The sequence below is a fragment of the Glycine soja genome, chromosome 2 (genome assembly GCF_004193775.1).
Source record: "Glycine soja cultivar W05 chromosome 2, ASM419377v2, whole genome shotgun sequence".
NCBI classification, from domain to species: domain Eukaryota; kingdom Viridiplantae; phylum Streptophyta; class Magnoliopsida; order Fabales; family Fabaceae; genus Glycine; species Glycine soja.
In genome coordinates, this window is record NC_041003.1 from 2,859,793 (window position 1) to 2,878,626 (window position 18,834).

Sequence of the window (18,834 nt, forward strand, 5' to 3'; positions counted from 1 at the left end):
ACATGGGCATATTCACATACCAACAAAAATGTATTATTATACTTTTGACTAAGCACATCTAGCTTCAATACTCCTAATGCACCAAATTATACACTCGGATTAAAAATATATATTAATGAGGCTCTTTCCATTAGATTTTTTTTATAAATAAGACCAAGTGTTCATTCATTACTTCATTTTTACTTTTCACAGGAAAAAAAAAGTATGTGTCCTTTTTTAGTTGGACCCCTTGACCATTCCTCCATTCTAGACGATTCTGTCCTTGCACATATATGCAACATCTACATTTAATATTCTGTTATGAATGGCCAAAACACAAAAGGCAGAAGCAGATGCCATGGAGGAGAAGAAAAAAGTTGTCCTAAGGAGAAAATGTGAAAAAGAAAAAAAAAATGAGAGAGACAGACACGAAGGAATTGAGTTTAGGGAGTTAATTAAAAGAAATGTAGCAATGTATGAACAATATTCAATCACGTAAATGATTTGAATTTATCACACTAATAATTATGTGTTTATATAAAGGTGTTATTTTTATCTGATTTAACTACAGTGCATGTAGAGTCAAGAATCACTGTGTTTTTCTTACTATTTACATTACTAAGAGAAGGAACGAGGACAAGGTTGGAATAGCAATATTCTATGGCTATTAGAATCCAAGACAGAAATGAAAATTAGTACTAAATTAGAGAGATCATGGAGATCCAACAATGTGTGTTTTTTATTTAACCAAATGAACAAGCCAAGGAACCTGCTTCTCTGTCTACACCTTCTAACTTTCATCTCACAAATGCAAAAACCAAAAAAATACTGTTTTTTTCTCTAAAGACTTCTTCTCAGCTAAGAACACCAGAAAGAAAGAGAAACTGCAAGGAGAAGAAAAACAAGAAGGGAAAGGCTTTGAAGATGGGAATCACAAACCCCTTCAAAGACCAATCCCTCTCCCTCACAAAGAGACTTCTTCCTTGGACCCTCTATGCTCTTCTTCCCATAGTTTTACTTCGCTTATACTTTTACCCTCTACCTTTCCCTCCATCTCCAGAAACTGAGCTTCCTCATTCCACTCCCACCACCATCATCTCACAGTCTTCTCTTTCTGCTTCCACACCACCTTCTTCTCCAGGTACATGTATGCTTAAATTGATAATTTCATTTAGTCAAAACTATACTGTTGCTAGTTTTTTGTCTTGAGTTATAGTTGACAAAACTTACATGCAGTTTTAGTATTGTTTTTAAATTCAGAACTGGAGTTTTATTAATCTGTAATAATAATAAAGGGTTGCATTAAATGTCAACATAGACTATTTGAGGTAAAATTTCAATTTTGATTAGACAACAACAACACAAAAGCATCAATGGAACTGTATCTAAGTTTTGTCAAATTGTAATTAATTAGCAACTTGGGGATGTAGGATTTGTTGCTTCACTAGACTTACATGTTTCTTTGTTGGCAACATAGATAAAATTCCAATTCTGGTTTGTTTGACAACAACATAAAAGCATCAAAGGAACTATATATATCTAGGTTTTGTCGAATTGTAATTACTAATTAGCAACTTGGGATGTAGGATTTGTTGGTTCACTAGACTTACATGTTCCTTATTGGCAGAAAAGGAAAAAACTTATGAGACCCCATGTGACTACTTTGACGGCAAATGGATCCGAGATAGGAGAGGCCCTTTGTACAATGGTACAACCTGTGGTACAATCAAAGAAGGCCAGAATTGCATAACACATGGAAGGCCTGACTCTGGCTATCTATACTGGAGATGGAAACCAAGTCAATGCAGTCTTCCAAGGTTTGAGCCTCAAACTTTTCTCCAACTCATTAGCAACAAGCATGCAGCTTTTGTTGGGGACTCAATGGCTAGGAACCAATTAGAGTCCCTTCTTTGCATGTTATCCACTGGTTCAACCCCGAATCTTGTCTACCGGAATGGCGATGACAACAAATTCCGGAAGTGGCACTTTCCTTCTCACAATGTGAGTGTCTCATTGTACTGGTCCCCATTTCTTGTGCAAGGTGTTGAGAAGTCAAACTCAGGGCCAAACCATAATGAGTTGTATTTGGATCATGTTGATGAGAGGTGGGCAAGGGATATGGATCAAATGGACGTGATTGTGCTATCAATTGGGCACTGGTTTTTGCATCCTGCAGTGTACTATGAGGGTGGTTCAGTTTTAGGGTGTCATTACTGTCCTGGCCTTAATCACACTGAAATTGGGTTTTATGATGTTTTAAGAAAGGCTCTAAGGACTACCCTTAATAGCATAATTGATAGGAGAGGGGGTAAAGGCTATGGAATTGATGTAATTGTAACAACATTTTCACCTGCACATTTTGAAGGTGAGTGGGATAAGGCTGGTGCTTGTTCAAAGACCAAGCCTTATAGGAATGGGGAGAAGAAACTTGAAGGGATGGATGCTGATATGAGAAGGATTGAGATTGAAGAAGTGGAAGATGCTAAGACAAAAGCTAATAATTTTGGTGGGATTATTAGGTTGGAGGCATTGGATGTGACCAAATTAGCATTATTGAGACCAGATGGCCACCCTGGTCCTTATATGTATCCTTTTCCATTTGCTAATGGGCATCAAGAGCGTGTGCAGAATGATTGTGTTCATTGGTGCTTGCCTGGGCCCATAGACACATGGAATGAGATTTTACTCGAGAAGATGAGAAAGTGGGAGGAACATCCTAGGACTGAAGAGTGAGGTATTTCTCATGTCTTGTTAGATGATTCTTATTTGTTATACTTACATGTTTTCCACCTCTTGGGTGATTGGTATTGCATTGAAATGGATCCAATTTTGTTTTGGTAGAATGGAGAACAATTTTTTTGCGGGGGTGGGAAGAGCAATTTAATTGGTGGGTTATTGTTTTTCTTGCTTGGGGTAATGGAAAAGGAAATATATAATATACTACATCTTCTATTGATGAGGGAGAATAGAGTGACAAATTATTGGTACTTTGAGTAATGGTGTTTCTGGAATGAGTTAGAAATGTACGTAATGGTTTAAGCCATTTATTAGACATGCTCATGTTGGGTACAAAAGGGTTTATATGCGTATTTGTGGAGGAATTCGTAACACATGGGCTAGTCTTGTCTGTCTTACTCATTTTGGTGGCCATCAATTTTGTCTAGTAGGGTATTTCAATTGGGAAACTTCCTTTTGATTTAATTTCTCTCATGTTAATTTTATTTGATCCATTTTGTCGTTTTCATAGTTCCTTAAAAAATGTTCAGCAAGTCCATTTGGAACTGTAAACAGTTTAAACGCGTTGAAAATTCTGGCGATTACGTACATAATCTAAGGGCAATTGTGATGTGAGTTGATTGAATTGATCAAATCAAAAGCCTATTTTAACATATTCACATGATCCTTGCTTATGGCTGTAATCAAACGCACCGTCTCTACAAAGAAAGACTCAAAAAGTCAATTTGGTTCTCTTTCTCGTTGCGTTTGGTCTGTTTTTAGATATGATGGTTCTGTCAATGCATGATTGCAGAGACGTTTATCCATCTAACTACATTTAATTGACGCTCATTACCGTTGGGAAATATAATGAAAGAAAAGGAACGACGTTAATACACCTTTTAGGACATCATTTCTTGTAGTATATGTTGTTATTATTAGTTATAATCTAGGTGGATTTTAATAATTGAATTGAGTCTCATTCGACTTCATATTTCTTTTTTAGTTTGTATTTGATGTCATAATGATATTCTATCATTAATTTTCTCAACCTTTTACTTAAGCATCATTAGTTTATATAAAGGATTACAAGTTTAAAGATAAACTAAGAATAATAATAAAATATATTATCTTATATTCTAATAATATGTTTTATCAAATATTAACTAGGTTAAAAATATCGATAGAATATTTTCATATATTTTGATAATATATTCTATCAAAACTGATCATTTAATTTAAACTAATAATATTGATAAAAAATGTCTTGTCATATATTTGTACGAATGCATAGAAAATATATTTTTACACGACTATTGTTACTTATTGTAATTATGTTAGTTGAGAATAGTCAGCTGGTTAGATTGTTAAATTACGCATTTTGATCATTTTTTTTTTCAAAATAGTGGCAAAACAAACAAGTGAATAAAACTATAAAATAACCTGGAAGTAGTTTTTTTCATTGAACATGGTGCTGCTCACAATCAATCTCAAACCCGCATCATCGGTGTATAAATCCCTGCCAACTCAAGACTCAAGCAGTCATATATCTATAACAAATGGCCTCAGCAATATGTGGTTCGTAACAACGTGCAGCCAAACCTGGTGCTGCAGTAACAGTTTACGATGTGTATGTGGAAACTTTTATATTTTTGAGCGAGTACTGAATCAATTAAAAATAACCGTTACTTTAAAAAAAAAAAAACATTCTTTCATCTTAGCCTTATTTTAGTCCTTATGGATAGGACTAAAAAAAATTAAAAACATTATGCGTAAAGATCCAAAATTGATATCTTTAAGTATAGAATTAAAAAGAAAAGTTTTGGTAACTATACAAATTAAATAAGTTGAGTAAACCTTAAGAATATTTTAATAAACTTATCATATGCAATTCCTTGAAGTCCTTTAAGTGCGATGCATATTTTCTCTTTTGGGTAAGAAAAGAAAAATAGATGAGTGAGAGTCTAGTGGAAGGGATTATTAAGCTTCCACTTGAAGAACCAAGATCCAAATCTCCATTAGAAGAGACACTCTTGTTTAAGAACAAGATTACATCCCAAGAAAGATAGGTGGAAAGAAAAGTACCCCTTTGGGGGGAAGAGACCATTGGTGCAAGAATCCAGATTTGGCAGTGGTGGGGTCCATACTCCATAGCTTCCACACACTTAGTCCAGTGATGCCATCCATCACAATTCATAATTCATAACATTTCTTCTTCTCATCTCTTTCTCTCTGACACACACAGACTCAAACCACAACCCCAACCTTTCTAATTATTCCACCATGGCTGCAGCATCATCAACTCTATTTTCCTTCTCCTTTCCCTTCGACCCTCAAATCCAAACCCTCTCTTTCCCTCTCTCCTCCGCAAAACCTCGCTTCTCCCCGAAACCCTTCTCCACTTTTAAACTCACCTCTACCCATTCCTCCTCCTCTTCCTCCCTCACTGTCTCCGACGATCCCTTCAACACCGGCCGCTTCCTCTCCAACGACGAGCTTCGCCGCCTCCGCCTCCTGGAGACCTTCCTCTACCGCTGCGACCTCCCTTCCGGCGGCTCCCTCTCCGTCCGCGTCATGCGCCCCCACGAGACCGACCCCACCGTCCTCCTCCTGGCCGCGTCCTTCGCCGAGTCCATGCTCCTCCCCCAACCCTACGTCAAATTCCTCGCCTTCCTCGTTAAGCAGTACCTCCTCGATCGCAGGTCCCTCATGCCCCACACCGCCACCCTCGTCGCATTCTACACCCAAACAGCCGCCGCCGCTGCTGATCAAGACCAAGAACAAGAACAAGAAGCGCGCTTAGCGGGGACGGTGGAGCTGAGTTTTGACATTAGAGGTGCCAATGCTACCGTCCCCTCGCCCACCCCTCCCAGAGATAAGCCTTACATTTGTAACATGGCCGTCAGAAAGTCTCTGAGGAGGTATCTATCTCTGTGCATTCTTCCTTACCTTACCGTTAAATTAGTTAAAACAGTATGCTCCATCTATTTATTCCTTTCTCCTTGATTATAACATCCTTTCAATTAATTTACATACCAGTAGTTAATTTAACTTTCTTTTTCTTATTATTTCAAAATTACTATTTTCTTTTATTTCTATCTATTTAATTGTTTTTCATTATTTTTAGAAGTGACAATAATTAAGTAAAAGTATATAAGAAAAAATAATTAATACATTTAAAAATTAGAAAAAAGTCTTATAAAAAAATAAACAAATTTCTAAAAAGATCTTATAAGTATAATTAGGGACAGGGGAAGTAATTTTCTATATATAGTTTTGTTTGTCAAACAAATTTTTAGTAAATAATAATGTATGTACATTACTCTTTAATCACAAAATGACATGTATGTTAGTTTGTTGAGTTTAAAAATGAGTCAAACCAACCAGTTGACAAGACAAAACTTCCATCCGATCACAAACTACCATATATGTTAAATTTATTAACTTTTATAATAAATAGTTAACACTATAAACCCTTTTTACATTGTTAGTGCGAAGAAATTAAGCTCTATTATTTGTGTTGTTAAATATTCAAAGATTAGTTTGATTGACAAAACTTTAGTCTTAGTTTTTATTAATGTGATAGAACAAATATTAGATCAAGTTCGATAGATACTTTTGTTGTTGTTTTCTAGTCAGAATTGGAGTTTTACCTCCATAATCTCTTGAATAGAAGTTTGTAATAAATGTCAGCATAAGTTATCAGGGGTGATACTTCAATTCTAATTGGAGGACAACGCCAATAACATCTAAGGAACTACATTGAGTTGTTATAGTGTGATGGACTTGATATTGTTAGAATATATGTCAATATATTTTTGTATTTAGTTTTTTTATTATAGCCTAGGATCTCTCTTGTGTATAATTAGTTTCCTTATTATTAGTTTTCTTATTATAGCCTAGGATCTCTCTTGTAACTATGGTATATAACCATAATTTTGCTAATGGAATGAACACAAAATTATATTCTTTCATGGTATCAGCAGTTTAGGGTACAATCCTCTTTTGCTTTCGCCGCGCCCTAACTTCTCTTTCTAGCCGCCATTTCTTTTCTTATGTCAGCCACCATGACTAACTCTAATGAATTCCACCCAGCTCTTGTTGTCACCAACATCAAGAATCATATCTCCATCACCCTGGAGATGAAAAATGTCCAATATGCAACGTGGCGGAACTGTTCAAGATTCATGTATGTTTTCACAAGGTCTTCCATCACATCGTCCCACCAGAGAAAGACAAGGAGAAGGTGCCTAAAATCGATGAAGAAAAGGAGTTGTGGTCGACCCTTGATGTTGTGGTCCATCAATGGATCTAGGCAACAATCTCACATGACATGTTGCATACTACTCTTGAACCCGACGCAACGACAATGGAGGCGTGGAATAGGTTGCGTGATATATTCCAAGACAATAAAGATTCTCGGGCTGTAAATTCTCCTGTACCAACATGGAGGATTTCTCAAATGCCTCTGCGTACTGTCAACGACTTAAGGAATTGTTTGATCAACTCAAGAACGTAGGCGCACTAGTGTCAAATAACTGTCTTGTTTTTCAAATGGTGGTCGGCCTCACCGAGGCTTACAATGGGGATGCCACACTCATTCGTCAAAGTGATCCTCTTTCACCGTTCTATCAAGCTCGCTCTATGCTCACCTTAGAAGAAGTTGGTCTTGCGAAGAAGGTTGCAATCGACAGGGGTGCCGCCATGGTGGCTCATGACATTGATGACTCTCACTCCCTCTCCAAAAATTCCTATCAAAATCGGAATATTCATGGTGGTAAAAAGGGTCAAAACCGCAACAACAGTGGCAAAAACAATGGAGGCAATCGTGGTGGTGTCAAGAGCAGCAATGGTGGTGGCCGTAATAGTGATTGGCAGTAGTAGTCCGACCAGCAGCAATCGAGGCACCAGCAGTGGCCTATAGGACAATGACAGTGGCCATGGATGCCTTGGGCTCTTTCACCTTACCTATACCCCTCATCCAACGACCCACCCCCCACATGACATTCGAGCAAGGTAATCTCTCATATTATTTTAATTTGTGCAATAATCGTGGTATAATTATCGGTAATGGCCATTCAATTCCAATTCGTGGTTATGGTCACACCAATTTGTCTCCCCCGAATCCACCCTTCGCCTTGAAAAATATCCTTCATGCCCCTCAACTTATTAAAAACTTAGTGTCGGTACGAAAGTTTACAACTGATAATTCAATTGTTGTTGAATTTGACCTTTTTGATTTTTCTGTGAAGGATTTCCTGATGGGGGTACATCTCATGAGATGTGAGAGTTGAGGCGGCCTTTATCACATCACCACAAATCTAGCCACTTCATCAACTACTTTTTCTGCTTTAGCACCATTGTTATGGCATGCACGTTTGGGTCATCTTGGAGCACCTGTTTTTGACTCCCTTAGGCTAAATAAATTTATTGAGTGTAATCAAACTCGTAGTTCTCATGTTTGTCACTCTTGTTCTCTTGGGAAAAATGTTAAGTTACCATTTGTTTCTTCTCATTCTTGTACTATTATGCCTTTTGATATTATTCATAGTGATATTTGAACATCTCCCTTTTTGAGTTCTTCGGGCCATCGATATTATGTTTTGTTGTTGGATGATTACTCTAATTTTTTGTTGACATTTCCATTGTCTAAGAAGTCTCAAGTTTTTTTTCACATTTCTATCTTTTAGAGCTTTCATTCACACTCAGTTTGAACTGGAAGTAAAAAACATTCTATGTAATAATGGTAGGGAGTTTGATAATGGACCCTTTTAGGAATTTTGTAAAGTAAATGGGTTAGCTTTTTGTCTCTCTTGTCCACATACATCATCACAAAATGGGAAAACCAAAAGAAAAATCTGTACCATTAACAACATTATCCGTACTCTACTAGTCCATGCATCTTTACCACCTTCCTTTTGGCATCATGCTTTGCAAATGACAACATATCTTCTCAAAATTATTACAAATAAACAATTAGCCTATCAATCACCTTTCAAGGTTCTTTATCAAAAGGACCCTTCCTACTCTCATCTTCGACTGTTTGAGTGTTTATGCTATCCACTTTTTCCCTCTACTACCATAAACAAACTTCAAGCCCGTTCCACTCCTTGTGTCTTTTTGGGGTACCCATCTAATCATCATGGGTACAAGTGCTATGATTAGTCTTATCGTAAAATCATACTAAGTCATCATGTCATTTTTTATGAAACTCAATTCCCTTTTGCTAAGTTGCACATTCCACAACCTCACACTTATGATTTTATGAATGACAGACCCTCCCCTTATGTGGTCCACCATTTGACCTCTCTGCAGGCCCAAACCAACCGACCTAGCATGCCTTGCCTAACCCGCAACTTGCTGCCCAGCCTACACCTCTATCCGGCCCACCCACACTTAGCCCACAATCACAACAAAAGCAACCCTCACTCAACCCAGCACTTGCACCTTCACCTCCATATCAGCCCACTCATTTTTCGGCTTTCATACCCGTGACACGTAGTTAGCATAGGATTTTTAAACCCAAACGACATTTAAATCTCAACAATAATGTCACTAAATCCCCCTTACCGCATAATCATGTGTCTGCCCGTCGTGACCCGAATTGGAAAATGACTATGGATGATGAATTTAATGCTCTTATTAAAAATAAGATGTGGGAGTTGGTGCCCCATCCACCTGATGTTAATGTGATCCAGTCTATGTGAATTTTTACTCATAAAAAAAATCTGGTATTTTTGAGAGGCATAAGACCCGTCTTGTAGGGGATGACAAAATACAACAGGTTGGCGTGGATTGCGGTGAAACTTTTAGCCTGATAGTCAAACCGACAACTATTCGCACTGTTCTCAGTTTAGCCATCTCTAAAGCAGGCCCATTCACCAACTTGACGTGAAGAATGCTATCTTGCATGAAGAACTCAAAGAGACTGTGTACATGCATCAGCCCATGGGTTTTAGGGACCCGAGTCATCCTAATCATGTATGCTTGTTGAAGAAATCTCTATATGGCCTCAAACAGGCCCCTCAGGCTTGGTACAAGAGATTTGCTTATTATGTTTCTACTCTTGGGTTTTCTCGTAGTACTTTTGATCATTCTCTCTTCATTTAACGACAAGGTACAACTTTGGCTTACATTCTTTTGTATGCGGATGATATTATCTTGACAACTTCCTTTGATGCTATTCGCAAGTCTATCATATCCCTTCTTAGCTCAAAATTTGGTATGAAGGACCTAGGGCCGTTGAGTTGTTTCTTGGGTATAGTTGTAACTCATCATACAGGTGGTCTATTCTTATCTTAGCGGAAGTATGCAGCAAAGATCATTGAACAGGTCGGCATGTCATCTTGTAAGCCATCTCTTACTCCGGTTGACTCAAAACCAAAGCTCAATGCTAATTCCAGCACACCATATGCCCGATCCATCTCATTATCGAAGCCTTGCAGGGACTCTTCAATATTTCACCTTCACGAGACCTGATATTGCTTGTGATGTGCAACAAGTGTGTTTATTCATGCATGACCCGAGGGAAGAACACATGCACGCTCTCAAGCGCATTGTGTGCTACATTCAGGGTACTTTTGATCATGGCTTGCATCCCTATCCATCTTTCACATCTACTCTTCTCTCTTATACAGATGCTGATTGGGGTGGGTGTCTGGATACCAGACGCTCTACATTGGGTTATTGTGTGTTTCTTGGTCCACCAAATGGCAAGCTACGTTGTCACGATCTAGTGCGGAGGCGGAATAACGAGGTGTTGTCAATGTGGTTTCTGAGTTTTGTTGGTTACGAAACCTTCTTCTAGAGCTTCATTGTCCTATTCGAAAAGCTACCTTGGTATATTGTGATAATGTTAGTGTGATATATCTCTATGAAAATCCTGTTCAACATTAGCGCACTAAACATATTGAGAGGGATATTCACTTTGTTCGCGAAAAGATTGCTCATGGGGAAGTTCGAGTCTTACATGTCATGTCACATTATCAGATTGCAGGTATTTTTTACCAAAGGCCTTCCCTTGGTTCTATTTGAGGATTTTCGGAACAGTTTAAGTGTACGACAACCTCTCGCTTTGACTGCCGGAAATGTTAGAATATATGCCAATATATTTATATATCTAGTTTCCTTATTATAGCCTAGGATCTCTCTTGTAACTGTGTTATATAACCACAATTTTGCTAATGGAATGAACATGAAATTATATTCTTTCAAATATATTTTATAGATTAGTTTGGGTATTTATTTCTTTTCTTTACCCCCCAAAATAACTATAAGTCTATAACTTCTACATTAGGTTAAGGTAGGTTATTACTTGTGAGAAATTTTTAAGATTTTATTTTCAGTAGCACTTTGGTTCATTTTGATTAAAAAATTATTAAATAGTTTTTTTTAAGTTCCTGTTAATTTCTTATTGAAATTATCGATGTTTGGACTAGTGAGTTAGACATTCAGTTGTTTTTGACAAATGTTATGAGCTGGAACCCAAGTTCTTGTCAAGAATGAAGAATTCTTAATATGGGATATATTCTTACTTTATGTGCAATTGTGAATGTTTCCAATCCGAAGATGTCTTGATTATAAATAACTTACTGCAATTCTGAAACTATGAGACAAGTTGGTTTTTGTTCAGAAAGTTAAATATGTGTTGTCTCTCCATTCATTCGAGTGAGGCAGGAGATTATTGTGTATTTTTTTATATGTTTTCTGCAATTTTACCTTGCTTCGTTCTTGTTGCAAGATAAACACAAATTTTGATTTGGGGAAATCTGAAATTTAATTTAAATGATTAAGCATTTAAGCTACCTATTTTACCATCTATGATGTTCAAATTGTATAATGAACTATTTAATTATATCCGTCAACTACTGCCAGAGATTGATATCATCCTTATGATAGCTACTGTATTCTTGTTTCCAAGTATAATTCTGCAAGTATATAATGTCATGTTCATTTTTACCATTTTTTTTATGTTCCACTTTCTGTGAATGAATGTATGGCATTGAAAACCCTATAATAGTTGTTTTGAGCATCCAAAGTTTATCATCAAGTCAATCCAATATACATTGGTAATCCTAAATTCCTATGTTTGCTCACATATTAAAACACGTCGGCTTTTGATTAAATAAAAAACTGAGGAAGTGTTTTTGACTGTGAAACTACCTGAAGGTAAATAACTTTCTAAGTGTATGTTTCTGGTAATTCCCTTCAGGAGGGGCATTGGCTGGCATCTTCTAAGGGCAAGTGAGGAATTAATTTCTCAGATGAGTTCCGCAAGAGAGGTTTACTTGCATTGCAGAATAATTGATGAAGCTCCATTTAACATGTATACAAAAGCGGATTACAAAATTGTAAAGACAGATAGCATTTTGGTCCTGCTGACATTGCAGAGACGCAAGCACCTGATGTGCAAGAAACTTCCTCTTTTAAGTACGCCTCCAGAAACGGATCTGTCAGTTTCTGATGAGCAAAAGACTATGTGAATGTGTGCAAGGGTTGCAAAATATTTTTACAAGGTAATGTTGTGATTGTATCATATTGCTTGAAGGCATGTACCAGTGTATGTTATGTCTAGCTTCCACACAATCTTATACTCAAATATGTCCTATGATAAATTTTCTTATCTGTAGTTGTGGAATATCTGTTTCAGCAATGATAGCAAGATGGTCATGGTATGGTGGTTTTAAGTTTGACGGGAGAATAGAGAGTGGTACCAGGCATCCTTATTTTTTCTCTTATCTGTAGGACAGAGACTGAATGTGTTACAGGTAAATTACGACACACTGTTCTCTAAATTTTTTATTTTCTTGTCTGGCTTAGACACCCAAGTGACGAATAAGATTGTAAAGATGGTAACACGTGATAAAATACCAAATCATACATGGTTCTTTATTGAAGAACCTAGGAGAAACATTATAGATGCATGGAAAATACAAATTATATTAACTCTGTATTTCTTCAATATAATCAAAACAACGATTTATATATGCATCTATTTTCTATGGCTTATTTATCATTCTGAAAATTTGAATGTGACTTGGATTCTGTTGAACCATGCCAATCATACGCCTAAATAAAATATTAACGTTAGGAGGTTAAGGAACATTTTCTGCCTTTCCGGGGAGGTGGTTTATTTTTGGTCATGGTCTCTTAGGTACTCCTGTCATGTGACCAGAAAGGGGTTTGAGTAGCACGGGGCCATGAATGAGGGTGGAGAAGAGAAATGGAAATGCTCTTTCTGCTTTGTCCATGATGGATTGAGTTCCTCATCTCATAAAATCAGCCAAATTTGTTATGCTTTGTACTGATCACTTTTGGAGTTCACTTTTTATTCTCATCAAGAAATCATCATAATTCCAATGTCTAAACTTGTGATTTCACTAGATCATTCTCAAACTATGCATAACCATTCCCAAGCCTTTTGAATTTGTATAGATAATCATTAGGAGTTCTTTTATACATTCTACGATTGAAGGTCTTTCATTACTCTCAGTACGAACGCATCTTGATGCCAGATTGGCAAACATGACTATAGACTGAATGGTGTAAGAATTTCGAGCCATCTCTGGATCTATCACCTTACGAAGCTTCTTGCGGTCATGCAGTATGTGCCTCACCTGCATATGAATATCAAATGAATAACAATCTTTCTGTTGTACGAATCCAGTGATTCTCAATGATGGGGCTCAATAACAGAACAAGAAAACATGGATATTGAAAATTCAGAGGTAACTCTCTTTATTACAGTAGAACAGCAAGGAAAGAAATGCAGAAACAGGTAATGCAAGGGTACCAAATGCCAAGGGAACACCTAACTCTCTGAACCAAAATCTTCTACAACATGCGTGAGTGTGTGTTTCAAATGAGAGTACTATCTTGATGTGAGGGGAGCTAATTTTGAGCATTCAATGACAAATGAATTGTGAACATTAGAAATTTTCTGAACTCCAAGTCCCATGACTATGTTTTTATCTTGATCCTACTTTCGTGGTCCAATTTTTAGGATTTCTTCTTCTCAAGAAACCACTTCTCTAGTGACAAAGGTATATAGGAGAGTGAGAAGTGCAAACCTAGGCCATACAACCGTATATGATACATAGAAGATCAAGATTAAAAGTTTTTTATGAATTTAGTATCTTAATCTAATGGGCACTAAGATTTTTCTAACTCCCATTAAACAAGAGTTTTCGCTCAAATATTTTTTTATGCAAACAACCACCAAGTCTTTTCTTATTAGGTGAGGTTAGTTATATGGATTAAACGGTGCCATAATGTTACATGTAAATCATGTCTATAGAGAAACTATTGACCATTAATTTTTTTTAATGGTTTTGCTTATAATTTTTCTTTGTCCTCCTCTTCCTCCAATGATTGAACTATCCTTCATCTGATCTACTCTCCTAACTAGGACTCTACAGTCTGTTTCCATACTTGCCCAAGCCACTTAAGGCAAATTTCTACCGTCTTTTCTACAATTGGTACTACCCTTTTATTTTTTCTCATACATTATTATTATTTTTGAATAATATTATTATATAAATAATAATGTTGCCTAGTTATTTTCTTAATGAATTAAAAAAGTACACTGGTGAATTTTGGGGGTTTGATTTGTTGCTTTTACATTCCTAAGGATTGATGCTCTAAGGGTGTGCACATGTGTGTGGGTACATTTCCTACCTGTAGTACAAGGTTTTGATCGTTGGGACCTTGGTTTAGATCTACAGCTCGACGTCCAGTCAAAAGCTCCAAAAGAACAACACCAAAAGCATAAACATCACTCTGTAGAGTGAGTTTCCCAGTCTGTTGTCAAATGAATTAATAATGTTAGTGTAAAAAACGTGTAGCAATCCACTGATACTAGATACAAGAAGATTGAAAGTGAAAGATTTTATGATAGCATTTTGTGATATACAGATTTGATTTGAGTTATAAAACTGCTTGGTTGTCATATAAAAATTTAGGCATTTAGGCAAGGACAACGAAATGATTTTAATAACTTGTAATGCCATCGATGAAAGCCCTCGGGCTGGAATTGTTGATCACTGTATAAATTTCTTTGGTGTACTTGGAATGTTAGTTACTAGACCATGTCCATGGATGGTATGGGTTGAGCTCTTGGCCACAGTATCTATCAGTCAGTTCCTGATACCATGAAACCACTTGATCTAAAAGCACAAGCTATTAAATAAAGGCCTAAAATTGTTTTCATGGCCAAAAATGTTTAAATCAAATAACTTCTCACTAAGTCTCATGGTGGGCTCCTAGTTATAACAAAAAATTCTTGAATCATTTACTGATAACCTAATAAACCATATAAGGAAACTGAAGGACTTATTAGTAATTGGACGGAATTTCAGCCATAGGCTTCTAATGCAAACCAAAATTTCAAGCTTTAGGCTATTATTGGTGCTTGAGTTGGTGTTGAATTTGCTGGCTTAATTTGCTTGGGTGATTTATTTTATGGTAGACTAAACTAACAAAACAGGTACTAGTATGTACTTCATTGGTGTTGTTCAACCATTGATAAATCTTGCTCTAGATTAAGATGTCCATATTCACAAGTTAAATAAGTATGCATGAGATGAAAGGAAGTTGAAAAGTTGGGTATATTGTGCATGTAACCTACTTTGGTAGCAACAATGGATTCTTGATTTTTAGCATGTGAAGCTGCTTACATCATGTGCACGGGAATAATTGCAAAAGAACTTATTAGATTTACTGTATACTGCATTGCAAATCTCTTTTTTTATCTTCAAGAATGAATATAACCTTATTTAAAGGTGTTGAAAATTGAAAATGTGAAATTTTTTTTAGAGAAAAAACTCTTCATGGCATAGATGCATACCGATGTATACTCGGGATCAAAATAGCCAAAGGTACCAAGCACTCTGGCAGTCACATGTGTCTCTTGCCCTTCTGGCATTAACTTCGCGAGTCCAAAATCAGATATCTACAGAAAGGTTGTTAATTTTAGTCATGTGCACATGATTGTCAGAAGGAAATGTTACAAGTCATTATACGAAAACTTTTTTTTTTATACCTTTGCTTCAAAGTTATCGTCTAAGAGAATATTGGTCGATTTGAAATCCCTATGAACAATAGGAATTCCAACATCAGAACTTGAATGGAGATAAGCAAGTCCTTTTGCAGCTCCCAGTGCCACTTGGAGTCTTCGAGGCCAATCCATGTTTCTTTCCCCAATTCCTAAAATTAGGTGTTGATTAATAGAAGCTTGATGTTAGAAATTTTGACTGTAGTGTAGATTTTGGGTAATTGACAAACCATTCAAATGATCCTGCAGGTTCCCTTTACGCATATATTCATATACTAGGAATCTATGCTTTCCATCAGCACAGTAGCCTATCAAAGAAACAAGATTTGGGTGGTCAAGTCTGCTCAAGATGTCAACTTCGACTCGAAACTCGCGTTCCCCCTCAGCTGCTTTAATTGCTGGCAACTCCATTTTCTTGATTGCTACAACCTTCAGAAGGAGACTTGTTGTATTAGTATGTATCTATATCAAGTTCACTTATTTAAACCTTTTTATAAGAAGCATGCTTTCTGCATGGAAGCTATGATTGATGTTACAAAATCTTATGAATTATAATGAATTCCTGTGGGCTATAAACTTTTGTCCAGAGCTTATTACCTCTCCTGACCGCAAAGTGCCCCGATAGACTTTGCCAAATCCTCCTTTTCCAAGCAGATTCTCATCACTGAATGAACATGTTGCCTCCTCCATCTCCTTGAGTGTGTAAACAGATGATCCATGTAGCCTTTTTGTAGGTCGTGGTGTTTGATCTTCAAGTTGCCAAAGCTGTGCAGGTTTGTAAACCCCTGAATATAAAGTTTGTAAATGTTACAAGTTGGTTGTGCAATGAAACAGCACTGAAGTACATATGCTTAAACCATGAAGGAAAAAAATAAATAAAGACAATACAGGGATCTGTATGATCTTGAGATTTGCTTCTACGGCGCTTGTTCCAGGCCGAGAGTGAGACCAAACCAAATGGCATGATTGATTACTCTATCTTATATGTTCTCAGCTTAAGAATTGAAGTGCTAGGTTCTAAAAACAGAAAACAATTGGACAGAGATGACTAATTGTATTACACACTTAGAGATACAGGTGATTTTGCCAAGAACCTTGAAGTAAAACACTCTTTTGATACGATGAGAGGGTGAAGTAATGACTTTGGAATAGTTGGCATGTGCTTGAGAAAGTTATTATTCCCATATAAAAAGCATATTGATAACATGGGAATCCTCTATTGGGGTACGTGTGGAGCAAGTGAAGCTAGCGAGATTAGAATACTTGACATAACACCTTCCAACAACACTGAGAGAGAGACAAAGATATGTGCTTTAAGGCAAAGAGAAAGCTCATAAAAGTAGGTATTGCTCACCTATGGTTGAGATGTGGTAGTAGGGGTGGGGGCATGCTTAGTTTGATAGTGAGATGGAAACAGCCACCCCATTCACCATGTTGATCATTTTGTTTACGTTTTACCGTTTGCAATTTGAAAATCAGTGGCGGTTGCAATGGCCCTTTCATTTGTTCTCTTCATTGCTAAATCTGTTGTTACCTTGTTTCCAAATCTTTCTCTGGTATGGTGCAACCGTCGCTGTTGCTATTAAAGCATATATGATCATCAGCATTTGAATACGTTTTCTTTAGCACCAATAATAATCCATGACCGTTCATGCGGGTCCCAAGAGCCAGTGTATACGTTTTGTCAGTTAACATGGCCAGAAAATCTGGGGTAAGGTTAGGAATAATTTATATAGAGAGGATTTGATAATAAAGTAATTTTATTTGTTTATATGAAAATCAACTGCTGATATTTTAATGCATACATATATAATGTTATGCACACCCTGTAATATTTACAGCTAACTTTTGTATCAACTACTGAAATTTCTTAATTTACTTTCCCCTTAAATATGTTTTTGGTTATCAAGTTAGAAATTTGTCTTTTTTAATCTTACAAATTAGCATTTTCTAGTTTCTCAAATTTGTATTTTTTTTTAATTCTTTTGGGCTGATTTTTGACAGTTTTGATGTAAAATTTATGACAGTTTCTTTTATTGAAGAAGAGATTAAAATATTTTACAAATTCCACGGACTAAAAAAATGCATGTTTTAATTTGGGACTAAAAATAATAAATTCTCAAATTTGAGAAACTAAAAACATATTAAAGCTTTTATTGTCCGATTTAAGATTCTACTCTTTCCATCACAATTTTAGCAATGATTGCATAACACCAGCAAGGTTAGGAAAAATTAATATAGAGGATTTCATCAAGAATTAAGTAATTTTCTTTGTTTACGTGAAAATCATTGGCTAATATTTTAATGCATATATAATTGGTCACGTATGCGTTATATTAACCGTTAGTTTTTTTTTTATTAATTGAAATTATTTGCTTTGTTGTGTTGGGTGGAAGATTCTAGGTTCTCACCACAAGTTTTAGCACTTGCTTCTCCCCTATATTTCATTCGGAGTTCAGATGAGAAGTGGAATTTTGATTTTGGACCCAAGGAAAAATGGAATTGACAGACCTGCATTTGAAATCAAAGAATGTAAAAGGCATAATAAAGATCCCAAATGTAAGCAAATAAATAACTAAATAAATGTTACAAATTGCAACAAAGTGAACGGGTCAAGGTCACTCAGATGGCAACGAGAATGAAAATAATGATTAGTGAATCCCTCGGGTAACGTCATTCACCGAATAAATGAGGTGCATATCTGGTTTTTCTTTGGAAAATGGCTAAACATCGTTTGGGTAAAAGTTAATCTCTTATATTTTTTTTTTATCAAAATTATAATAATATGAAGATGAAAGATTTCATTAGAGAATCACACTCGAATTCTAGCATGTTTGGTTCTGAGTTTGAAAAATCTCGAAAATCATAGTTTGGACAAATAATGTTGTGGTTCTTGTCTGTTTTGAGCTATGTGTGACCCTTTTATTGGATACACTATTTCTTTTTTCTGTTGTCCCTTGTGATTGTCTCTATTTTCGTTGCATAGCACGTGTTTGTCTTAATTTTTGTTGTCCCACACCTCACCCTTTACGGAGAACATTATTAGTGGAACCTACACTTCCAAAAATAGTTTTTTTAAAACACTCTAT

At 36.3% G+C, this 18,834-nt stretch overlaps 3 protein-coding genes across 15 annotated transcripts; 2 read left to right on the plus strand and 1 right to left on the minus strand.

Moving 5' to 3' along the window:
* Positions 1 to 698: 698 nt before the first annotated feature.
* Positions 699 to 11,991, plus strand: LOC114379957 (protein ALTERED XYLOGLUCAN 4-like). Of its 2 annotated transcripts, XM_028338822.1 has the most exons (3): positions 699 to 1,120; positions 1,607 to 2,713; positions 11,906 to 11,991. In XM_028338822.1, the coding sequence occupies exons 1-2, from the start codon at positions 904 to 906 to the stop codon at positions 2,710 to 2,712; spliced, it is 1,323 nt and encodes a 440-aa protein (XP_028194623.1). In that variant the 5' UTR covers positions 699 to 903; the 3' UTR covers position 2,713; positions 11,906 to 11,991. The 2 variants fall into 2 exon arrangements, with proteins under 2 accessions (XP_028194623.1, XP_028194614.1); XM_028338813.1 differs by lacking the exon at positions 11,906 to 11,991 and having other exon boundaries at positions 1,607 to 3,220.
* LOC114379989 lies at positions 4,645 to 16,653 on the plus strand. Of its 9 annotated transcripts, none has more exons than XR_003659637.1 (5): positions 4,655 to 5,615; positions 11,906 to 12,209; positions 12,344 to 12,461; positions 15,995 to 16,199; positions 16,333 to 16,653. XR_003659637.1 is itself a non-coding variant. In XM_028338869.1 (3 exons), exons 1-2 carry the CDS (start codon positions 4,978 to 4,980, stop codon positions 12,174 to 12,176), a joined length of 909 nt encoding a protein of 302 aa, XP_028194670.1. In that variant the 5' UTR covers positions 4,655 to 4,977; the 3' UTR covers positions 12,177 to 12,209; positions 12,344 to 12,684. The 9 variants fall into 9 exon arrangements, 1 of the variants encoding a protein (XP_028194670.1); XR_003659639.1 differs by adding an exon at positions 15,508 to 15,907 and having other exon boundaries at positions 15,995 to 16,338; XR_003659643.1 differs by lacking the exons at positions 12,344 to 12,461; positions 15,995 to 16,199; positions 16,333 to 16,653 and adding exons at positions 6,790 to 10,042; positions 10,140 to 10,690 and having other exon boundaries at positions 4,645 to 5,615; positions 11,906 to 11,991.
* On the minus strand, positions 13,041 to 16,757 carry LOC114379969 (probable serine/threonine-protein kinase PBL28). Of its 4 annotated transcripts, none has more exons than XM_028338832.1 (7): positions 16,634 to 16,757; positions 16,343 to 16,530; positions 15,976 to 16,174; positions 15,734 to 15,897; positions 15,539 to 15,643; positions 14,371 to 14,493; positions 13,041 to 13,310 (listed from the first exon to the last, which is right to left on the minus strand). In XM_028338832.1, the coding sequence occupies exons 1-7, from the start codon at positions 16,707 to 16,709 to the stop codon at positions 13,074 to 13,076; spliced, it is 1,092 nt and encodes a 363-aa protein (XP_028194633.1). In that variant the 5' UTR covers positions 16,710 to 16,757; the 3' UTR covers positions 13,041 to 13,073. The 4 variants fall into 4 exon arrangements, 3 of the variants coding, with proteins under 3 accessions (XP_028194633.1, XP_028194648.1, XP_028194641.1); XM_028338847.1 differs by having other exon boundaries at positions 16,583 to 16,730; XM_028338840.1 differs by lacking the exon at positions 14,371 to 14,493.
* Between the last annotated feature and the right edge of the window lie 2,077 nt (positions 16,758 to 18,834).